Source organism: Sphaerodactylus townsendi, linkage group LG08 (genome assembly GCF_021028975.2).
Source record: "Sphaerodactylus townsendi isolate TG3544 linkage group LG08, MPM_Stown_v2.3, whole genome shotgun sequence".
Taxonomy (NCBI): domain Eukaryota; kingdom Metazoa; phylum Chordata; class Lepidosauria; order Squamata; family Sphaerodactylidae; genus Sphaerodactylus; species Sphaerodactylus townsendi.
The window spans coordinates 90748210-90772726 of NC_059432.1; the positions used below are offsets into that span (position 1 = coordinate 90748210).

The following is a 24517-nucleotide window of genomic DNA, read 5'->3' on the forward strand; positions in this document are numbered from 1 at the left end:
TATCTCCTCCAGCACTTTCCAGCCGACATCAGCTTGCAGAGAGAGGATGCCGTCCCCCCACCCCCCTCGCGCTATCGCACACGGTCTCGTTCGGGCCTCGGTTGCTATGACAACCCCACCGCCCCATTGTCGCCGGTCGCCATGTTGGGTCCCCTCCAGGGCCAATGAGAAAGCAGAGGAGGCGGGGAAAGGGGCGGGTCGGAGAAGGTAAGGAGCCCGCGGGAGGGGAGCCCCAACGGAAAGGTTGCCAGCGGAGCCCGGGCTGAAGCGGAGGGAGAGGAGCCGCTTTGTGAGCGCAGCCATGTTCGGGGGGCTTTCCAGGGTCTTCGACGAGGACCCCTTCTTTCGGTGAGTGGGGCCAGGGGCGGGAATGCGCAGCCCTTGCGGGGAAGACCCGCTGGGGTGAGACTGCTGCACCCCCACTCCACTTTGCATGTCTGGTGGCGTGTTGAGCTTCCCAACTGTACCTCCTTTTCAGTTTAGGGACCGCGGGCTTTGCTTGCTTGCCCCCACCGTGATTCATCAGCGCCTTTCTGTCGGCGGGTTACGGGGCGGCTGGCTGGCAGCCCTCCACCGGCCCTGCTCTGTTGCAGAAGGAGCGGTGCATTGTTAAAGTTTCCAGGTTACTGAGAGCCTGACGCTAAAATCCTGGGTTGAGAGCGAGTGCCCTTCCCACGGCCGGACAGGCTGGCAGGGGGTGGGTGCAAGTTCGCAAGGGGTGCAAGCGGCGCCTCTCCTTCCTTGGCCTTGTTTCCAGGACGGTGCAAGTTGGCGTTCATGTTCATAAACAGCATTGAAAGTCGCCCTGTTTTGGGGTAGATTCTCCCTTTAAGGGGGATTTGAAAGGAGAATCTGGGCCCCCTCGTTTAAACAACATTGAAAATTATGCTGTTCCAGAGTGGATTTCCCCTCCTCCCTCGAACAGCATCTCTCTCTTTGTTGTTTAAACCAGGGAGCCCAAAGTCTCCCTTTAAGGTGGATTTAAAAGGAGAATCTGGGCTCTCTAGTTTAAACATTAAAAGCGATGCTGTTTCAGGGTGGATACTAGCATCACTTTAAATGTTGTTTAAACTAGGGAGCCCTGGGTGTGTTCAGTTTTGTGTGTTGGGGCATGTTCTATAATGTGATGGTGACTTTGAGATGACTTGGTGCAAAAAATGTTGTTTGATTGTGGTGGGGGAGGTGGCCGCCCATATGGGGGGGGGGGGGACTCAGATTTCACCCCGGGCTCCATTTTCCCTCTGTCATGAATGGTTCGGGTTTTGTTTTTTGCTACAGAGAGTCTTTGAAAAGAACATGTTTTTTTAAATGCACTTATTAGCTTCAGGACTCGAACGGATGTGTGAGAAGGCATCATAAAGTCAGATTGCCCCCATGTCTTTCTCGTTCCTCGACATTTTAGCAATTGGTCAGAAATGGAACTTGCAGGCACATAGGTGGTAAAATACATGCAGTTTTTTAAAAAAGAAAATTCCTTAGAGAGTTTATAGAAAACCTTTCTCTTTTCACAAGGGATCATTTAAGTGACTTGTCCATATTTAAAAGTAGTAAATGAAACCAGAACACATTTGTTTAATTTAGCATGTTTTTGCAAGTACAACAAACAAACAAAAAAGGGGGAATTTTATTTTCACTTGGAGTGTCTGTGAGGCCTAAATTGCTTCAGTACATTGTCCGTAAATCAGAGTTGATTCCTGCTGCTTTTACCAGACAAATGTTGTAACTCTCAGGTGTCAAACTCGCCGCCCTCCAGATGTTATGGATTACAGTTCCCAACATCCCCTGCCAGCATGATGCTGGCAGGGGATGATGGGAACTGTAGTCCATAACATCTGGAGGGCCACATGTTGGACACCTATGTGACTGGTGTCTTATAACTTACTATTTCCTACACAGTTCCTTTTTTAAAAATAAAATAAAAACAATTGTTCCAATCTGTAGAAATGTTCTGCTTTGGATTAGCTCCAGTTATCTTGGTGACGTTTTGCTTGTAATTAGACATGCCTGCAAGTAGGCTTGCGAACCTCTGTATGGTTAGCTGGGAAATAGGTCTCAAGTAATTTATGTTCTGTTAAGGTAGGAAGTTTTCAGGTGTAAATACATTCAGGGTAGTTTGTGCCATTATTCAAAGCTCTGTGGGGAGCCAAGTGGTCATGAAGCTTCTCTTTTAGGAAGATACTTTACTTTAAATCTACTGCAGAATGTTGTATGCTAGTGAAGGCCCATCATTTTAGATTTGCCACATTTCTGTGGGGGTTTTTTTTGTGTTGGATGTTTGTGAACAACCCTAAGGGTTGTTCAGCACTTTCAGTACTTGTGGTGCAGTAGCTTTAACTGAGGATAGCTTTGATTTGGTGTTTGCCTTATTACAAAAGTTTATAGAACTTTCATGTGTGTGTACTTGCATTTACTCATCATTGTAATCATTGTAATCAGACTTGATTGTGCAGTTCAGATGGTCTGCTTGGCTCTTTGCAGCTTTATGCTCCAGTGTTTTTTTTAAAAAACCCTCCCACATTGTGGTCACACCCACTCATTCTTCTTGTATATCTCTTTAAGCTAAAATTGTATGTTGTTCCAGATCTTCTTTTGAAGTTAAACTGGGAGCAGCTGATGATTTTGACACTGTGCTCTTCTAGTGCAATTAGCAAGGCTTCCAGTTTCTATGTTGGTTTTATAGTCAGCTCCTATTTTATTGAATTCCAGTGGCCCTCATCCAGAACTTGCATGCCCAAACAGGTTCTCTTTTTTTAACGCTCAGGACTCTTACATGACAGTCACATTTCTTTATGCACAGGTTTTAAGGCGACCTGTGTGCTTCCTTGGGGGATAGATTTGATGGAGTTAAAATGGAACAGTCACAAAGCCTTTGTACATCCCAGCTCTAGAAGTTAGGTAGTTGTGTTTCTGTATTGGGGGTAGTGTTCAGTGCTGGCCCTGAGTCTCAGATTGTGTTGCCCCACTAAATTCTGGTTTCTTTAATCTCCTATTTTAGGCATAGTTGTGCTTTAAGAATGCAGGGCAAACATCCCTTAGAAATCTCTTGATAGATATTTGCTTTGCCCTATTAATTGTCCAATTTAGAACTGAAAATAAGTTGCATAGGGTGGCACCCAGAAAACAAAATTGCAGACTTAAGAGAGTGGTGGTTAATAAAACCCATGCTGCTTTATGTGAAGGTGTAAAAGCATTAGTGGAAACAGAAAGTTTCTTAAGACAAGGAATGTGCAGCAATGAATTGTTTTGTCATGCGAAGTATGGATTATTTATTACATTTATTATAGTCTATTATTTGTATTATTTATGATATGTATTTCCTGTGTATTCAGGAGGTAGTCAACAGTATTCCTGAAACAAGCAACATAAAGAATAAAATAATAAATATGAAATATGATTTATTTTAATCAATTGGAATTTTTTGTTCAACAACATGGTTTGCATTCTTGACTTAGTCATTTATTGCAACTGCTAACATGTAAAGGTGATCAGGGACTATAAGGTGACCAGGAGGCAGAGCTGTGAGCCCTTGTTCAAGTCACTCTGCCACTAACTCCTTCAAATGTACTTTTTCAGAGTTCCCAGTAATGGATCTTATTGCCAAGTGAAAAATTTGAAGTATGCAACAGAATTTGAGCCTCCCCCCACCGCAGCTGTAATAGAACCAATAATAAGTGCAGCCCATATATCTGTTGCAAAGAAGTCATCCCATGTTTTAGAAGGTTCATAACATAAAAGTCAATGAGTTGGATACAACAAGGGTGGTGTTTTGTACATGTTAATTAGAATATTCTCAGTGGTTTCTGTAACTGGCAGAAATGCTGGAGGTATTGTTCAAATGCAGAGAGATTATAGGCTAACATCCCATGTGCAAAAATATGTAGGGATCCAGTAGCTTTCTTGATGGCTCAGTGGCTGACAGTTACCCTGTTTAGGAGCTTGTAGGACCCTAGTCTAAACTGCATCCTTTTGCTGGGCTACATTGGATCATGCACATGGATAGGCCTACTTTACCTTGGGGCAGGATTAACTTCTAAAACAGTGCACTAATAGGAAAGCTTCCGTTGCCTGACAAGGATCTTGAACTGACCAGCCAGAAATACTGTCTAGGATAAAATTGGTTTTATAAATGTCTCTGTGTCCAAGCAGCTGCTCTTGGGAAGCTTTAGTTGATCTCAGCCAAAAATTTACTGGGCCAAGTTTTTTTCCTGAATAGCTCAGACAGGTGCAGAAGCAGTTTTCCTCCTGCAAAAGGCTACCCTATGAATTTAGTTTGCCAAGACATAGTAGCCTGTATTACATTGCTCTCAGGTTTTTTCATACACTTTTCAGTGCAGCTGGACCCTTGTACAGTCAGCTGTTCTAAGAAAGCAGTTCTGTAATATATTAAAGGTGCAGATCAGTTGTTAAAGGAATCCACGTCGAGAGGAGGAAAAACCCTCCGACTTGTAAAATGAGTTCTTTTAGCTGTCTTTTCTCTGTTATTATATTGTATATTCATCTGCCTGACAGAACTACAATGCATGCTTTTTTTCATTCACTTCCAGATTTTCCAACAGGGTTCATGTGAGTGCATTTTAAAGACAGACTAGCATGCTGTGAGAAGTAATATGACTGAAAGCTCCTGGAGGCTCTGAGTTCCTCCCATCTGGCTTTCTAGGAGGGGAAATAATTCTGCTGTGTGTCTGCATTGTGAGTAATTGAATGATCCCATTGCACCCAATGCAGAGATGTGCCAGAATTACCTGACCTCAAAGGAGGTCATGCACTACATCTCTGTATGAGTTAGACTGGATTTCTAAGCACATTTACTAGAGAGTAGGTCCCATCGAACTCACAGGGCAAGGCTAAAGAGAGTTATTCCTCTGGTTGTGGTGGGTTTTCCGGGCTGTGTGGCCATGGTCTGCTGGAATTAATGGGCTTAGACTGGAATAACTCTCTTTAGGATTGCACTGTCAGTTGAGTTTGCTTCTGAGTATATGGTCTACTTTTTATTATAGTACAGTAGCTGGGATTAATTTTTATACTCCAGAAACAATTTTCTAAATATGCACCCAGATATGACATTGACTGATCCTCCCCACCCCCCCTTCATATATTCTCCAGGGATTCCTTTGCTGCACATCATGAGCATATGCATCGTATCTTTTCTGAACCTTTTGGGCCAAGTCCATATTTTTCTATTAAAGATGGCGGTGGAAGAACTTTCAATCAAAGAGGACGTCCTGATTCTCAGGTTGCTTTGAGAGACAATCACAAGGTATGTCTTTATATCGTCTTGCAGCTTACCTAATGATCTGTCCTTCGGGCTCTTCCTTCACCACTCTGCTACTGACTTGCTGTTTAGGCAAATCCATTCACTTTTCATTGCATCTAGTTTCTCACACTTAAATTGGGATAATTATGTTTAACTCCAGTTGCAGATAGTCAACCAAAATTAGAATGTTTTGCCCATAGGGCAGACGGGCTAAACAACTATAGGACACAATAAAATGTAAGATACAGGCTGTTTCAGTGGGCACCCAGAGCCTTTTGTTTATGCCACCAGTGTATCTGGTTGTAGTGTTTATGTAGTACTGTTGTGCCTTGAATTATGCTTGTGAATTAAATACCTTGTCCCATTGTAGTTACTCTTGCTGAGGAAGGATGTCTTGGTATCTATGCATATGGAAGGTAAACCAGTTGATGTAAAACCTGACCCATGTCATCCTCAAATAGGAACGCTTAATAGCTTTATAAATATTCTTAGTTATGGTTTTAGGAAACCACCTACTCAGCTACGTTCATATTTCTATAACAGACTCATAGCTACAAAACTCTTGTTGTGTTTTTCGGGTTTTTTTAGTTTTTGAAAGCAAGACATGTTTAAACACTTGTTTTTAGTCTTTGGATAACTTAATGCTGAACCTGATCCAGTGAAATGTGCATTCAGGGATAACATAGCCACAGGGGGCTATGGAAGAGAGCCAGGCTCAGTAATTTGCACACTGAGATCTGGTGCTTTAATAGACCCAGTTGCAGAAACTATCATCTGCAGGTCACAGCAATAACTTCCAGATATTTTCCCCCTTGTGCCGATAGTCCAGAAGCTCTGTTCGGCAGAAATCCAGTTGCATAAAATCCATTTTTGATTTTTGGAGCAGTTCCTGGTTCATCCAAAACATCTGATCAAATACAAAAAGATAACTTCATACTTAGATTTCTCAGCCTCTAATTCTCATTACAGCTTGGTGGAAAGCTTAATTAATAAATTATCTGTAGAACATTATATAAACCTATATTTCAGCTCTTTGTTACCTTAAATTATGGTCTTGACTATATGTACCTGTTTTAATCAGAGAGATAACTTTTTGCTTGTTATTTGAACTGAACTTGGCGTACCAGTATGCAAACTGTGTCTTCACTACCATTTTGGAGAGCTATTGTCTAAAGCAAAGACACAAATTCGTGTTGCAGAAGGCCCTTCAGAAAAACCATACAGCTAAATGCACTCAATTCAATTTAACCTTTAATTGCATATAACAGTTAAATACACTCTGATAGACCGTATTATCTTGCATATGTCAGTGCATCAGGAAATGGAACCGCTTTCAGAAGAGTTAACACCCTTCTGAGTCCTCTGAGCATGAAATCAGTTAAGATTCCCACCTCTGCCCATTCCTGAGGAATAGAATCATAGGCCCCTTCCGCACATGCAGAATAATGCATTTTCAAACCACTTTCACAACTGTTTGCAAGTGGATTTTGCTATTCCGCACAGCTTCAAAGAGCACTGAAAGCAGTTTGAAAGCGCATTATTGTGCCTGTGCAGAAGGAGCCAGAGAGTTGGAAGAGACCCCAAGGGCCATCAAGTCCTGCAATGCAGGGACAGATAATCAGAGCACTCCTGACAGTCGGCCATCCGACCTCTGTTTAAAAACCTCCAAAGAAGGAGCCCCCACCACGCTCCATGGTAGTGCATTCCACTGTTGAACAGCCCTTACTGTCAGGAAGTTAGGTGGAACCTCTTTTCCTTCCCTTTGAGCCTATTACTCCTGGTTCTAGTCTCTGGAGCAGCAGAAAACAAGCTTGCTCCCTCACCAACATGACATCCCTTCAAATATCTAAACATGGCCATCATGTCACCTCTTAACCTTCTTTTCACCAAACTGAACATCCCCAGCTCTCTAAGTCTCTCCTCGTAGGACATGAATTCCAGACCTTTTACCATTTTTAATGCCCTCATCTGGACCTTTCAGTATCCTTCTTGAATTGCAGTGCCCGAGAGTTTGGCATATGATCAAAGAAGGAGTTCCTTCTGCATGCAGGAATGAGTACATGCACATGTAAAATAAGAAGGCTACATATTTTCAGCTACTGATCCAGAATTCCTTCAGTGGTTACAAAGATTGCATGTACCACAGGAGCAGAGTCCTCTCAGTTCATTGAGTGGTATCTTCTATTTGTTTGATTGGCTTGGGCTATTCATTTGTCTCCTTTTCTGGTAGTCCAGTAGCAGTGCTGAAAACATTTTAAAAGTGTGTATTTTCAAAAAAAACTGCTCCATTCTTTGTTATTATACAACCCCTGTCTCCAGCCTTTTTGAGCCTTTGGGCACATTTGGCATTTTGATGTGGCGTGGAGGGTGCAGCCACAAAGTGGTTGCCGCAAAAGGCAGAGCCAGTCATAGTACAGCTGCCACACCTTAACTTCAGTAACACAGATCTTTGTTCTGAGGTGCCAAAGCAGCATTATAAAAAATCAGCGCAGCCAATCAGAAGCCTTGGCTCTGCCCACTTCCTAAAAACACTTGGCAGGTTCTAGAAAATGCGTTGGAGGGTGTCATGGTGCCCATAGAACTGTTGTGGACCCTTGTCTTATGCAATATCCTACCTAGGAGGAGGGTATAATGTTTTTGCAATTGCTGTAGATGTTCTCTTTACATTGTCTTAAATTGTCTTCCTAGGGACCATTTCAGTATTATGTATTGGCAAGGAGAGTGTATTTTAGTTGCATATTTACAAGGGAATAAGTTGCAGGTATTGCAATAGCTTTTGCTGATATTATGCATTGGTCAGATGAACGAAAAGGTGGCCTGGATTATAGGCATATCAATGTTTTTATTTTTTTTCTCCCCCTTTCGGCTTGTGCTTTGATAGTTATTCAGATGTAGGGTTAAAGTCAGTCTTCTGTCAACAAAGTTTGCAAAATAAGGTTTTTTTACCATCTTCCTCCAACATCCTGTGAAGACACTGCCGAGGATTGGGAACTAACCCTAACGAAAGCTCCAGTTGGGTTACGTCATAAGTAACATCCTTTCGCTTAAGGGATTGTGTCTTTAAACTCTATGGCAAATTACAAAATGGTAACAATCTAGATTTTTTTCCATCAGCAGGAAGTCAAATGTTCTAATCCACAAAGTTATGGAGACAGGAGGCATGTATCTCAAACCGGTTCCTGCACCCTTGTTCCTGTGCTAATCGCACATTGCTGAGTATTTATACACCATTCTGGTTGTGTTCCGGGATGACTCTTCAAGCATGTAACTGGATTTCTCTGGCACTTCAGAATGTTACAGCAGAGTTGCTGGTGGGAGGGCAGAATGAGATTCTGTGCCCCTGGGATGAGCAGGGAATGTACAGAGAGGCGAAAGATGGCGTAAGAACAGGAGGGACCGCAAGGGAATAGGAAGAGAGAAATAGAAGATGAGTCATGGGATGGGAGAAGGGGCACATGCTGTGGGCTGCAAGTACGCAGAGTTGTCCTTACAGCAGCTAAACTTGCAATTGCACTATAAAAACGTATTGTGTTTTTTACGGCATGAGTATAAAACACTAGTTCTGGTGAAATGCATTTCACATGATAGCTTAGTACAGCAGCACCTTTCATGCATGCTTTTGGCGATTTCAGATTTACACCCAGGTATTCCACAGAGAGATATTCAAGGGCTGTTGGCCAAATTCTGATAGTCACTGGTGTTTATAGCACCATCTATTTATATATGTGTACTAGCATATAATTTCTTCAAGTGGATTTATAAGTCAAACCGGTGTGTATATGGTGATAGATTTACTCAGAACTTCTTTGCAATGACCTTTGAAACTGCTGACATGGGAGAGATGATTTGGTTTATTGCCAAGATTCTATGAATATTTTAGAGAATATGTGTGTATTTCATTGCTAAATCTACATTAATCTCTTGCTTTTTACATAAAATGGATGCTTGTGTACAGACTGGCTGCATGGCTTATTTCAATTTTTGTGACCTGCAATTTATTCTAGCCTTTTGAAATGCAGTTACTGAAATTTATATATTGAGTAGGAGCAGATTTGTTGGTTTTAATTAACATCTCTCCATCTGAACTAGCTAATCTTGGATTGCAGATAAATAAGAGTTGAATGTTTGGGGACGCTGGAGTTGAGCACATTACAACACTTGGTACCTTAAAGGTATAGGGCAGTATGCTTTTTAATACATTAAACCGTGTGTAATCATTTATTGAATTAACTGAATATGACCATTTTGGGGGCCAAACTAGATGTGACACCAACAGCCATGTTTCTCTCCCCCCCCCCCTTGATTTTGTGTCAGATTTATCATCAAAATGTGTGGGGTGATGAAATGAGATGGATCCTCCTCCCTCTTGTTGGCTTCCCATAGTCCTTCTCCCCAGGACCTTTTCTCTGTTGATTGTAAAAAGAGTAGCCATGTTATTCTGTTGTAGGACAGTAAAATTCCAGTGGCATCTAAAAGATGATCATTTGTTCCAGTAGGAATTTTCATGGGTTCCTCCTCATTTCTTCAGGAATGTGAAGGGAACATCATATGCTGGGAATTCTTCTTACGGGGAAGATTTCTAGGAGGAACAGCTTTGGACTGCTTCTCCTTGATTAGTTGTTGTTTACCCTATTTATCCTGCTTCACCACCTCCCTTATCCACTCAAAACTCTGACCTCTGTCATCATCCATTATGTGTCATGCAGGCTAGTTCTGTTGGTTTGTGACAGAATTTACACCTAATCTTTCTACCTCAAGTCCTCTCTTTTCCCCCTACATGGAGAATGTACACTTGAAGGACTCATGACAGGATTCACACCAAACCTCTCTGCTTCATCTTCCCCTGCCTTTTAATATTCCATATAAGAATTCCTAGTATGATATCTCCTTCACAGATCCGAGACCCCCAAAAGCTCATATTGATATAATATTTCTTTAAGTGCCACTGGACTTTTAACTTTTTTCTGTGCCCAGTATTGGAGCTTCCTAGGGAAAGTTCAGGTAATAATCTACAAGGAGGTGAGGCAAGGGTTCAATTCCACTCATCCCTTTTGAGTCTAAAGCGCCCATTGTAAGCAGCGACATAGCTTGGAGGGGGCTGGAGCCCTGGGCACCACTTCCTGGGGATGCATTGCAGGGCCTCACACCCCTTGCAGCTGTGCACAGGTCCCAAACATGGCGTTCAGGGCAGGGATGCAATTGAACACCAGTGAATGGGACTTACCCCACCCCCAGTTTCCACATGCAGATTGAGACCTGTGTGAGCTCATTTGATCCTGGCCGCAGTGTGGGTTGGGTCGAGATTTAAATGGCAGGTAAAGCTTGATCCAAGCTTTGCTGAGGCCAGGATTAGACTGAGCTCTAGGGGCTGTCCATTCTCGCTTTATACTGTTGCCCCCCCCCCCCCCCCAGCTCCACTTCTGGGCTTGTTGAGACCAGATTCACGCAGGCCCTTGCCACTCCCTATCTCCATGGGGAGCCCCAGGCAGTTATATGAAGCTATGCCTCTGGTTGTATGTAAGCAAAGTAGATCTGTAAACAGTCAAGATGGCTGCTGCCATAACTTTTAATTAGAACCTTCCTGTTGTTGTTCTATACTTTGTTTAAACACACGAAGAGACATATTACAAACTTCATCTGCCAAACAGGTGTCCATATCCTACTGAAATGATGCAACCATTTATATAAGGTGATATTTTTCTTTCAGGCAATGAACTGCTCCCTTTTGCCCTTTGGCAGTTTTGGTGGCATGGTCAGTATACAGTGGAAACACAGTCTCTGGTGATGTGGGCATGCCCTCTTGCGCTGCATTGTTTGCTCAACCATTTTATGTGAACTTCTCTTTCAGGCAACAGGTTTTCCGCTTATGCCTTTTGGCAGCATGGTCAGTATGCTAAAGAAACACTTATCAATAGCTTCTGGTGACATGGCATGGTGACCTCTCTCTTCAGTGGCCTGGCCTTATCCACTTTATTTTGTTTTTGGGTTACTTGCGCCTAGAATAAATATTCAAATGCTTCTCAGGCATACCTGCTTCCTCTTCCTGGGATTATGGGCTTGGTTTTAAGGGGGCTGTCTATTTTTCTTAATGAACATTGACCATATACAATCAAACCCCTGGTGCCTTTTCTCCATCAAAATGAATTTGTCTGAGTTCCCTCAAAGAGGAGGGTGGGAGGGAACCTTAAAAATCTTTAAATTGCTGTTTATTGAGAAATTATCAGATGGAAACAAATTTATAAAGCATTACTTGAAAGGGTAATTGTGAGTTTTCACCACTACATGCATCTGGGCTGAAAAGGGACAGGAGAATCAAGTAGGCTTTGTTTTGGCACAAGGCATGTCTGCATACCAATTTAACAAAAGCTTGCAGCTCTCAACTAAGGTGAAGATGTTGCATGAAATGCTGGAAGTGAGCATGATGGCAGGTAAGGCATGAACCATGTGTCCTTGTTATGCAAATAGTTTTCAAGCAGCAGATTTTATGTGAAACTACAAACTACGTGCATTCAGTCTATAGTTTGTAGTCCTAATGCAACACTTTATGTGAACCCATATTTTCTTTTTTCAGGCTATGGATTTTCCTTTTATGCCTTTTGGCTGTTTTGGTGGCATGGTTAGTATACTAAATGAACAAAGTCTTCTAATTTTTGGTGATATGGGCACATTGTCTTTTTTTGCTAACTACAGCTGAACTTTTTGCATTATGCCTTGTAAAATCTCTGTTTGTGTTCCTCAGATATTCGTAGTTCATCTTGTGATGCTGTTTTTGAAGGGCCTATTTAAAATTAAACTAATAAGCTTGTAGTTAATGTCCAACTCCTTTTTCTTGCAAATATAATTTCTCCACAGCTGTAAAGACCTAGTCATGTGGTTTGTGTGACTTCTTTCTTGTATTCCTCTGTTCTGTCATATCATTCAACATGTCTGTTGAATCTTATCTTCCAAGTGAGAGCTTCTATAGTATAGATGTCTTCTAAAGTAATTCCTGTGACTAGAGGCATTGCTTGTGTGTATTCCAAAGTGGTGTGTTACTCCACGATAGGACTGTAGCAGTGAGATGCAGGGCGAAACCTGGAATTCTTTGCCCTTTCTGTTGATAAAATACAATATCTAACTATGATTTTCTTACCTTATATAAGAAATTCTTATATACCTTTGTGGTCTTCTGAAGGGCAGCTCATGAGAAAAACTTTTCTATGGTGCTATTGCTTGAGGTTTCTTTTTGCTTGAGATGTATCTTTCTCAGCATTTAAGCTACCATATTGGCTAAGCTACCTTATGTCCCACAGAGGCCGCTGCGTTCAGCAACGGCAGAACTGCTGGTGACCCCTGGCCCCACGATGATACAGCTGGCCTCGACCCGGGCCAGAGCCTTTACGGTTCTGGCCCCTGCCTGGTGGAATGCTCTACCTCCAGCTGTCCGGGCCCTGCGGGACCTTAGTGAGTTCCACAGGGAAGGGAAGACGGAGCTATTCCACCGGGGTTTTGGAGAGGCCGGGCCGTGGGTCCTACTGCCCCTCCACCTAATCTGAGGCTGCCTGTCTCCATCTTTTTATCTTTGGTTGGGCCTGATCCATTGATAACATCGCAGGCCCTACCTTTCTCCTCCCTTCCTTGGCCTTGGTTCGGGCGCCTGTTTTAAACAATTTTCGTTTTAAAATACTTAGTTATTTAATCTATTGCTCCATAGGTTTTAAGGGATTAAGTTTTATAGGCTGTTCCGTTGATTTGTTGATTTGATTTGTTGATTGCTGTTTGTTGGAACAGCCATGTTGTGAGCCGCCTCGAGCCCTTCGGGGATGAGGCGGCCTATAAGTTTAATTAATAAATAAATAAATAATGGAGAAATGTATATTGTTCACTTACACTCTTCTGTCTTTGGTATGGCTTTTGCTCTCTGGCTATTTTCCCCTACAGATCATTGCTCTTTCTAAGTGCTGCATAGAGCTTGATTTTCTAACGATGTCTGAGGTTCAGGGGAGTTTGTATAGCTCCTTCATCCATTGTGGTCATTTCTGCCACTTTTGAGGGCTTCAGAGTCTCAGGATTGGGGGGCGGGGGGTTGGAACATCAGGTTCCTCTTCCTCTCTGCTGGGTCTCCTGTGCCCAGTCATCTCCTTACGGCCCTTGCTTCTGAGCCTTTTCTGGAGCCAATGTCACAGGCTGCACGTGCCCAGTTGGCTCCTCTGAATTCTGATGAGACCATGGAGGGGAGTCCTTCCTTCTTCTTCCTTGGTCAGGCCAAGCTGGCAACAACTACCAGAAATGGCTGCATCAGGGCCTTAAAGGGTTGGAACAGCATCACTGTTCTTTGTAGACCAGGGGTCTGCAACCTGCGGCTCTCCAGATGTTCAGGAACTACAAATCCCATCAGCCCCTGCCAGCATGGCCAATTGGGAATTGTAGTCCATGAACATCTGGAGAGCTGCAGGTTGCAGACGTTCTTGTTGCCACCGTCGTGGTGGGGTACCATATGTCTATTCCACAACTCCTGGTCAAGGCCAGGGGTGGCTTCGGTGATGGGGATAGGTCTGATGGTGGACAACTGTGGCTTGAGGTGGCTGTCTGAACCAATAAATTATGTCTGTTGCTCTTCCTCTCAAAAAAAATCCCAGTGCTGAGCAGACAGTGAAAGAGATTATTCACACTAAAATATATTTAGTGTTCTGAACTGTAGTTTGTGGAAATTGGGGTTTGGTAGGGCATCTGAATTGAGTCATAGTTGCTGCTGTTAACCTGACTTAATCCTTTAAGTGAGTCCTGTGTGTTTTCTATAAAAGCTTTTGCATGCTTCTGCAGACATTCCCTGTATGTCTTGTTGGTAATCCATCAGTTGGAATGCATGTGACAAATGGTGTCTGTGTAAACGGAAGCCTTGGTAACCAAGAAGCCATAATAGACATTGGAGCCAAATCAACAGTCTGCTATAGAAGCTTGCTTGTTGTTTGCCCTCATCAGACCACAATTCTATATCCTCTTCCACAGCAAGTGAAATGTTATTCCTAAATTACAAACACTAAATCACACAAGGGAATCTGAATCATGTCTCTCTTCATCAGCCTATGAACTGCTGACCTAAACCCATCTGTTTGATGAATCCCTCTTTAAACGAAGCAGTTTTTGAAAGCATTTAACTGTAACTTAAACTAGTGGTATAAAAAGAAAGGCTGAATTTTGTTCCTTTAGCTGGAAAAATGCTGCATAAAAATCAAAACAGATGGCAGAAGCTGAGATAAAATCCTTAATTTCTTGTAACATTCAGTGGGGTGGGCACTTTCGTTGATAATTTTCACATTACAAAGCAGATTAGTTTTTGCTTCTGCCACTTGAGAGGTGGTAACTTTTGCAGCTACAGTGGTTGGAAAATATAGCCTAAAAAATCCACGTGGGGAAGGTGGTCCGTATTTGGATCAAGTTGGGGTTATCCCTTCAGATGTAATTTTGACGTCATTGCCGTGCTGTCCTCTCCAGCAGACTCAAGTTCAGCCTAAGAGTCAAATGAACAACATTGCCAAAAGTAACAGTCTGATTTCTTAGAAAAAAAACCTCAAAAACCTTGTGTTTATGAAACCTTTTTGTTGCTGAGGCTCTTTGTCACTATGCTGCTTGCTATTAGAGGAGGAGCATTTGACAGGAACCTTAAGGCAAACATTTATGGCTTCTTTTCTAACTAGCCTTTGTTGTCTTTTCTGGCAGAACATGGATTTTAGGGACCCCTTTTCTGCGATGGACAGGATGATGTCAAACATGAGAAACAGCATGATGGACCTGCAAAGAAATTTCGTAAGTCACTGTTTGCTTTCATGTTACATTCAAAAAGGCACGCTTTATTGCTAGAACCGTAAACTACATAAGCATTCATCAGACGAGCATGGTGGGAGAAGAAAGTATTAGAGTCTGTATAACACCACAGACTATAATATAAGATAACTTTCAGAACAGTTCAGCAACAATGTTTAGCAGTTCTTTTCTGTACAAGGTATAATCTAGTGTGAATGTTCTGTTCATTTTTTAAACAAAAACTTCGTAATTACTCTTGTATATTCATTTACTTCATTTATACTCTTCTTGCCTCCCAAGTGGGGACCCATAGTCCCCTACTCTCCTTAGTTTTTATGCTCCAGCAACCTTGTCAGGTAGGCCAGGCTGAGAGTGAGTGACTGGCCGAAAGTCATCCGCAAGTTTTTGCAGCAGAAATGAACCAGAGTCTCCTAGATCGTAGTTCAGCATTGGAACTGCTACACTGCCCTGCCTTTCATGCTATTAATATTTCTTTTATACATACTTTTATGAAAGGAAGGGGTTTCATATTAGGTTTTTGAAGAGCAGTGTTTTCAAAATCATAAGTGTCACTGGCATTGTTTTTACAAATTTGCCTTCATCCTGTTGCCCACCCCCCACTGCCCCCAGTTGTAATTTCCAACCTATCAGCCCACTAATAATTCATAGTCACTTGTGATCTGCAAGAAATACATGATTACCTGATCTGACTCCTGATTTGTATTTGATACATCCAGGCAAGGGGCTGTTTGCAAGACTGTTTGATCTTACAATAAACTCAGTTCTGCATTCTCCTATTTGAATGAGGACTTTTGCAGTCCTTTTTGCAGTACTTTTGTCCCAATCCAGAGGTGAAGCGACATCTGAAGGCGGCATGAGATTATGCCAACGGATTGGGCACTTACCCTAGCGAAGGAGCAAATCCGTGGGTGCTTGCCGTGGCCCTAGGGCACTTACCCTAGCGAAGGAGCAAATCCGTGGGTGCTTGCCGTGGCCCTCTGAGACACTTGGACACAGTGCACAGCACCTTGTCAGCATTCCTGCACCGCTGGAGGCCCTGCTAGTGTAGCAGGGGCATTCTGGGGGCATGGTCAGAGATGGAGCCAATGTTAGTCAGCTTCCACCCCAGCTTTCTCCCCAGATACGCCATGGCCCGGGTTAGTGATATATGCCATCCTTTGGGATGACATAAGTCCATTGAGCCCAGTGGAGGGCTGTCCAGGGCAGGGAACATTTGTTTGTTTTTTGCCTCTGAGCTGCCAAAGTGCCCTCTGGAGGCAGCAGGACCACCCCAGGGCTCTGGATTGGGTTGCCCATCTTTCTGAATGCTGCCGTCTTTTTTTCCCCCTTTAGCTTCTGCTAGGATATTATGTAGATTATCCCCAAACCGTTTTTCCACAAGGTAGAGGAAAGAGGGCAGGTTCATTATGGAATACCTTGAACATCTGGCCACCACAGCCAGTTGCACAGGAGAAAAACTTTAACACAGCCAAACTGGCTCTTGGGCTTTCCTCTCCTCTCTGACTAGTAGTCTGAGATCTAGGAATCCAATGGAATGTTGTCATCAGATTGATATTCTCTCAGAGCCTGAGACCTGCGGCCAGTTGTTGCCTTCTGGGCTGCTTTAGTTGGCCATGGTGCGCACGCACTGCCTATAGGCAGCTGTTAGTTGGCCATTGTGTTCTGTTATCTGAGTCGTGCAAACCTCTGCTGTCAAAGGTTAGGTAGAGAGAGCTTTGACTTTTTTTTTGCTTTGTAGCAACTGGGTGCAGTTCTTCATCTTCTAATAATATTAATTTATCAGCCAAGAAGCCATCTCGGGAAGGACTTGGGATAGCCTAACTGTGCCCCTAACTGTATTGGCTTCACCATCTATTCCCCTCAAGAGAACCACTAGAATTGCCCAGCTTTCCTGGCAGCCAGTCACCCTTGGCAAGGAATCACTGTAGATTTGGCACCATTTCCCCTGCTTTGCTACTCTGTGTTAGCACTTGGCCTCTTAGTGGAGGGAATGTTTCCTCAGCCTGTGTTCTCTACTGTATTTCTCTAGATATCGTCCTTCCCTCAGAGTGGAAGGAGCCTTCACAGTAAGTCCAGTGTTCCTTTGTGAACACTTTGGAAGACTGGAGCTTGAGTTGGCCACATGTCATTCCTGTAAGATTATGTATGGTCTTCCTCTAGAAGCATTAAATAGTGGCCTTAATTGTGTGCTTCAGTCTTAGTGTTTATTCTGCTTTAAGTAATCAATTTATTTTGTTCAATCTTAGGATAAAATGTCACTTGATCCAAATGCACACTCATTTTCTTCTTCCTCCGTGATGACATATTCCAAGAAGGGTGATGAGCCGCCAAAGGTTTTCCAGGCTTCTGCTCAGACGCGCCTGGCTCCAGGAGGGGTAAGCTTTGAGACAATATAAGAAAGCACAGTTTAAAATTCACAAATGTCTCCAGTGTTTAGAAGGAAAGTGCAAAATACATATTGGCCCTGATCTGGCTATCGCAGGCTAGCCTGATCATGTCAGATTTCAGAAGCTAAATAGAGTTGACTTTGGCAAGTGTTTGGATGGTAGGGCCAAGATGCAGGGCCATGATGCAGAGACAGGCAAGGAATACCAGGGCCATGATGCAGAGACAGGCGATTGCAAACCACCTTTGAATGTCTTTTGCCTTGAAAACCCCACCAGGGGTCACCATACTTGAGACTTGACAACCAGATGTGGGGTGGGGGGGGGGGCTGGCCGGCCTTTTTCCCCCTTCCCAGTGCAAACTTTGAATGAAAGGGAAAGCATGTAAGAATACGAGGAGAGTAAGCTTCTTCAAATGTAATTTTGGTATTGACTGTTAGTACACCTGCATTTTAAAAACTATATCTTTGATGTTAAGATCATGATGTTTAGCTGTTTCAAAAGGCAATTTATGGGAAATAAGAGTGTCATTGGAAAGCACATTGCTAAATCAGATTAAATAAATGTTAAATACTGACAAGGAAGTTAGTAAAATATGAATACAAAACTACCATGTACCAAAATGCTACAAATAATGTGTCAGTAGCACAGATGGTTGTCTTGAATCATCCGTTCAGGGCTACTTGACTTTTAATTGCTTACATAATGCTTAAAGTGCCCTTTTATTGGCTTCCTCACAGCTGTTGCGTCTAATTTTGCTAAGAAATTTGAGTTTGAACCCTGAAGTTAAGTTCATGAAAGATTATATATACACTGAAGTAGACTGTCGAAAATAAACTGCAGCGCATCACTTCAGAGCTCAAGCCAGCACTTGGTTATCAAAAAAACCTTCTAATAATACATCTATGAGCCTGTTGATAAGTCATAGCCAAGATTTTGAAGTTGGTTAGCATGACATACTAATGATTGGTGTCCCTTTCAGATTGCAAATACCAGCACACACTTATCTCTGGAGCTGAGAGCTCCATTCACAGGTTATATTTAGATTATGCCTTGGTGATTTTTGAAACCATTCTAGTAGAGTGATACAAAGACCTTGAGATGTTAGTAACCATTCCTACCTCTATTGTGTACAAATCCAAGACAGGCATGCTGTGACCACAAATCATGCATGCAAGAGAAGTGGCTGTTCCAGAAGCTGGACCTTAATTTATAGGGTTTTGTTTGTTGTTGGGCTGCAGACATTTTCATTGCTGAAGAGACGGGCTACTCCATAAATGGGACAGCTGCATTCTTCAGCCCTGAGAACTGCTGCAGCGGAAATGACGAGCGACTTTCTAATTGTGTGCATAGTTTTTGTCTGTGCTCAGATCTCGGGGGAGGGGGGGGGTTGCCCTATTTTTTCTTAATTCCCTCTCCCCCATATTTCAGTTTCTGTGGGATATACATGTTGTTTCCATAACCTTACCAAATTTGACTGAAATGCCAGCATTCTGACTGGAAATAATGTAACTCAGTGTTTACTTTTAAAAAATGCAGATCAAAGAAACCAGAAGAGCAGTCAAAGATTCTGAAAGTGGACTAGAAAAAATGGCTATTGGGCACCACATTAAGGATCGCGCTCATGTTGTTCAGAAGGCAAAGAACAACAAATCTGGGGATGAAGAATTTAATCAAGAATTTATCAATTTAGATGAAGGTATGAAATCTTTTGGCTGGCATCCTGCACTCGTTTATGCATTATTTTAAACGCTGTCGTAGTTTTACAGGGTCTCAGATATGTCAGTGCTATGTGTTCCAAATTATTGTGTAGTGGAATGTAGCAATTTTAAACATTTTCTACATTGATTGCATCCTATAGATACCCTCTAACAAAAACTTCACTTGTTGCATAGCTGAAGCTCATGCATTTGATGAAGAGTGGCAGAAGGAGATCACACGGTTCAAACCCTCTGCAGGAAGAAACAATATAGATACTCCAAGACCGAGAAGTATCCGTCATGTAAACAGAGAAGATGGTGCAAGAAGGTATGAACAATTATTATCCTTTCTATATTGTCTGCTTCATTTTCCAGGGGAGAGGCAATCTAATTCAGGTCTACTCAGAAATTAAATCCCATTTTGCTAATTGGGGCTTACTCCCAGGAAAGTGTTCTTAGAATCGCAGCTTAGACCTGCAGCATGCTCAAAGATAATGGTGAGCCATTTCATTTCTCGAAGAATGAAACGGTCATGCCTTTTATGATAGCTAAAACATGTGTGGATTCCGCATGTCATATTTATAACGAGTTGTAATCATTATAAATGAATTCGTTTTCCATTTATGAAAAGGGAAAACAAGTTCATTTATAACATTGTAAATGTGCTGTGTGGAATCCACTTAGGTCCCTTCCCTGTACACCTTTTTACATTCGAGCTGCATGTGGAGGCCTGTGAAATTCAGTCTGGATCTTAATTTTTGTGAACCAGTGAAGTGTTGGACCAGGACCTGTGTTCAAATCCCTACGCAGCCATGAACCTACCATCTCACAGCCTAATTCACCTCACAGGACAAAGATAAAGGAGAGAACATTATCTGCTACTGAAAATTCCTGAAAATTTTGCTTCATTTAATGTATTGTGCTAACAGTTTGATTTGCTTCAGTTTTGTATTTCTGGTTGTTTCTACAACCCAAATCCTATTTCATTGTTTATCGAATGTCCCCTCTTGTTGATTTCATTGATGCACTCTGTGTAATCCACCTTGGATTCCAGTGAGAAAGGTGGACAATATAAGTAACATAGATAAAATGAACATAAAATGTAGTGATGGCCACAAGCATAGGAGGCTTCAAGGGAGGATTAGACAAGTTCATGGAGGACAGCTCCATCAATACTTCCTAGATTAGGGGTCTTGAGAGGGCTTATTAGGTTTGTGAGTCAGCTGAGACACACACACCTCTCCTGATCTGGCCTAGTGAGCCTGCTGTGGGCTCACCAGTCCACACACCCACCTACCATCTTGCTCCTGATCTGCCCTGTTGAGCCACACCCCTCTGTGCCAATGTGGGCTGGTGAGTCCACTGTGGGCACACCAGCAGAGGCAGCCTTCCCCTTAAGTGCTGATCAGGGCTAGTAAGGCTGGTGTGGGTTCACTAGCTGAGGCAGCCCCCCCTCCCCAGTGCCGGCAACCTCCCTCGGGGCAGCCAACTCTCTCCCAGTGAAAGGCTAGGCTGGCTCAACAGCCTAAGCACCCCCGTCCCAGGATTGGTCCAACCAAGTCACATTTATGTCATATCCCGCCCTTGTAACAAATGAGTTTGACACCCCTGTTCTAGACATAATATTCAGGGGCAGTAAATAGTGCCAGGAGACGACATTAAGGGAAGGCCTTGGCTTCAATGCCATGGTTGTTGGCCCTCCATAATAACTGTATGGCTACTGTGGGATGGGATGCCCGACTAGATAGAACATTTGTTTGATCCTGCAGGGCTCTTTTGTTCTTATGATCTCATCCTTGTCTCTTTGCCCCCACCCCACCCTCTTGTGATTATTTGAGCCATAGTTGTTGACATATTGCTCAGAAATAACTGCATATTCCTAACTGATAACAGGTTGGGGAAGAGAAATACAGCATAATTTGAACTCCAGTTACAATCCGTAATGGCCTTGGCTTGGCAGGTGTCTTCAAAACTATAGCAAGTAACCGTGTCCATCTGAGTAGGCTGTTAAAATGATTCCTTCCTCTTTGAAATAACCAGGTGTTAAGGAAAAGCAAAGAATCTTGTGTATTTGAAAGAAAAAAAAACTTAGCATGCTCTAACATTTTTTCAGGGAGAAGAATCTTTCAAGAGTCGCCATCGATGGACCTAGGAAGCCTAGATCTTCTGTGGAAAAGCTGAATATTAAGGGGTCGCCTGTTCCTCTCAAAAGCAGCAAAAAATAAACTGCTGCGTGGCTTTTCATATTAATCTAGCTGTTTTCGAGAAGATGCAATGATTCTGGATCAATGAATAAGACCAAGCTCTCTGTTTTTAGCAGCAGTGCTCTTTGACTGCTGAATGTTCCTGAACACGCCTGACTAGTTGGTAACATTTGGTTTCAAGCAGTAAAAGGAAAGCATTGATACTGAAAAGCACTTTGAGGTATTTTTTTAAAGTAAGAAATAGCCTATTAAAGCACCTAGTTTCCATTAACGCCAAACACTGTAGCAAGTACAGAATGGAAAATTATTATTGCAGCTATCTGTGTAACCCTTCAAAGAAATATAGTTAATAAACAGCTGTTTGTAATGTACAATTATGTCACCATTCTGTTCTTTCTTCCTATCTCTTAATATGACCACTGTCTTCAGAACTGGTCATTTCTTGTAAGATAAGCAGAGTGTGTCTAGCTGCCCTTTTTCTGACCATCCACTAAAATTAACATTGATAGGGTAGGTTGGAGTAGGCAAACACTGAGAAATATAATTTGTCATCTTCAAAATAAGTCACTTCCATGTGTTGTTTAATTGTGAGGTGTATTGGACTTTTCAGTTATTTAGTATAAGCCATTGGCTAGAAAAGATGAACTTCACCCAGTTTGCATGGTGCATCTGATGATTGAAAGTGAGCAACCAATATGCATATCTAGACATTGCCTCAATAAATCTATTACTTTTAGCAAATAAAGCTCCATGTAGGCAAAAAAAAACCCCTGGTATCTAGATTGCAATGTTTAAGGTAATTGAACCAACACATAGTTATTCTCAGATGTAGACCCTTTTGTCTTTGAACTTTAATCTCAACACGCCCTATTTAGATTTGAAGTATGCCTATTTTACTGGACCTGAATTTTTCTCTCAGTTTAATAAACAAAGCTGCCTTCCAGAACCTAATTGTTTTAATGTCAAGTAGCTAAACGTTGTAGAATTCTTAAATTGGAAAATATATTTCAGTTACTTTAAAGCACCGGAGTGAATTAGTGACCATTTGATTCAAGGGTATGGTTAGGAACACAAGAAAACTGTCACTGAATCCCATTTTACTTCCTTTGGTAGCAAAAATACACACAACTATTGACAGTGGTAGAGGACAGCTTGCAATATTACTTTTAAGTGTGTCTTAAGATGCCTTTGGCACGTCTGTATACACCCGTTTAGTTTCTCTTTCGGTCTTTGTTTTGAACTTTTCCCAGTTAATCTTTCGTTATGACTTGACTCTATTTATGCTTGTTTTTCTCCCTTTTGGGTTGTAAGATTTTGCAGTGCTTGAGAAAGTTATGGGGTGAAATTTTTCCTTTTTGACAGAGCTTCAGGAAAATATCTCCCTTTTTCTTTTGCACAAACACTTTCTACTTTTTGGCCTTTCACAGTGAAGGCACAGATTTGCTGAATGAGCATGTTCACTGTGAAATATTCCTTATTCTTGTGATTGATCTTGTAAAGAATTTTTAACAAAAGGTCCTACTCAGCCTGCATTTGTGTATGTGAAGTGCAGCAATTAAATTGGTAAGTTATTCAACAAATATGCTTAAGTCCTTTTAAATATTATGTTTCTATAGGAATAGACATAGGATGGTTGAAATTTCTGTCTTTTGAAGGACTATGTATTAAAATTCCTAAAAAAATATATAGCACACAAAGGAACTCCACAGATTGATGGCCTCCTTAAATTAAAAGTCTCTCAGAGCCTGATTTATTGACTCTTCCTTCAAAGTTACTGGAGAAGAAATTCTACATTTGCATATTCTTGATACTGAATAAGATGTTGCGCTATAATTATTTGATTTGACAATTTACATATTTCAACATTATGAAATATAATGGAAAATGTATTAACAATGGTCTTTTTTTTGTTAATAAATAGCTGTTCAACAATGCTGTGGCTGTTTTTCTTGCTATCTTGAAAATTCCTTAATGTGTCTCATGTCAGAGAAATACAGACGTTAATGCAGAAGGCTGTTAAATAATATGATAGGATTTTGAAAAAACCGACATCCATGGACATTTCTTCAAAGTAGCAACGAACCAGTGCAGCTGCTAGCCTCTGAGTGTTACCAGTCTTTAAGGTTTTTGCAAGAGCAAGTTGTATATTAATTGTTTAAAATCATTTATAATGCAGCTCACTTGGCTGTGAACAGAGTCTTTAAACCACCACACCAAAGCAGTCGTATTAGAGCTATGTAAAATAGGCGTCTTTGCTCACCACAAACACGAGATAGTGAAGACTCATAACAGTTAGTACTGGTGATAGGGAACACACAACTCTGCAGTATGGATGAGTGCCGTTGCGCTCAAATCTTTGTAAGTTATTCTATCTACAAGATTGTGGCTAACATGCTATTGGGGATCAAGCCAAAATTCAGATATGCATAGTTTCTGTATTTGCCTCCTTTGAGTATTTCTCTGTCATGTGCCCCCCCCCAAAGCCAAAGATGCCCCCCGCGTGGATAATTTCTAGCCACATCACCTGAGTAACAGTGAAATCTAAAGCAATCGCACTACTTATATGTAACTTGTATGGAAATCATGAAGAAAGCTCCTCTGACTTAACAGGTGAAGTTTTGAGGCAATGTAATCAATTTTAGAATCCAAAAGTAGGGTTGTATCAAGGAACTGTCATTCTGTGGTAAATAGGCAGACTGGAAGCCCCCAAGTCTTCAGCCACTCCAAACTACTATGCAACTGTATTGTCGAAGGCTTATTACTATGCAACTATATTGCCTCTAGACTCCAGATCTACCAATAATGTTTTCTGAGTTCCTTGGGTCTTTATTACATGTGTGGTTGCATTAGCAAGGTTATTTCATATCACGATTCTGTAAATAACTATTTGCTTCAGTGGAAATATAAAATTTAGCAGTGTTTTTGCAGTTTTTGGATTTTGTAACATCATAACACTTTTTGCCTGTTTATGAGGCAAGCACAATTTCAAAATGAGATTTTCATCTGAGATTCAGTACTTAGCAAAAGCCTATGTACAAAAGCTTTTTTCTTTAGACATGAAGATACCCAAATGCTTTATGCGTGCTGTGTGTGCTTGTTCCATTCTGTACACACTTCAAATTCTCAATTTAGAAGTGCCAAACATAGAATGGTTTGGCTGAGTCTCAGGAT

At 41.9% G+C, this 24517-nt stretch overlaps 1 protein-coding gene across 5 annotated transcripts; it reads left to right on the forward strand.

Moving 5' to 3' along the window:
- The first annotated feature begins 197 nt into the window (after positions 1 to 197).
- On the forward strand, positions 198 to 23280 carry MLF1 (myeloid leukemia factor 1). 5 transcript variants are annotated; one of them, XM_048506044.1, is made up of 10 exons: positions 198 to 348; positions 5104 to 5257; positions 10962 to 11006; positions 11103 to 11138; positions 11826 to 11870; positions 14954 to 15040; positions 17305 to 17433; positions 18982 to 19141; positions 19338 to 19470; positions 21256 to 23280. In XM_048506044.1, the coding sequence occupies exons 1-10, from the start codon at positions 302 to 304 to the stop codon at positions 21365 to 21367; spliced, it is 948 nt and encodes a 315-aa protein (XP_048362001.1). In that variant the 5' UTR covers positions 198 to 301; the 3' UTR covers positions 21368 to 23280. The 5 variants fall into 5 exon arrangements, with proteins under 5 accessions (XP_048362001.1, XP_048362002.1, XP_048362003.1 ...); XM_048506045.1 differs by lacking the exon at positions 11103 to 11138; XM_048506046.1 differs by lacking the exons at positions 11103 to 11138; positions 11826 to 11870.
- Positions 23281 to 24517: the final 1237 nt, after the last annotated feature.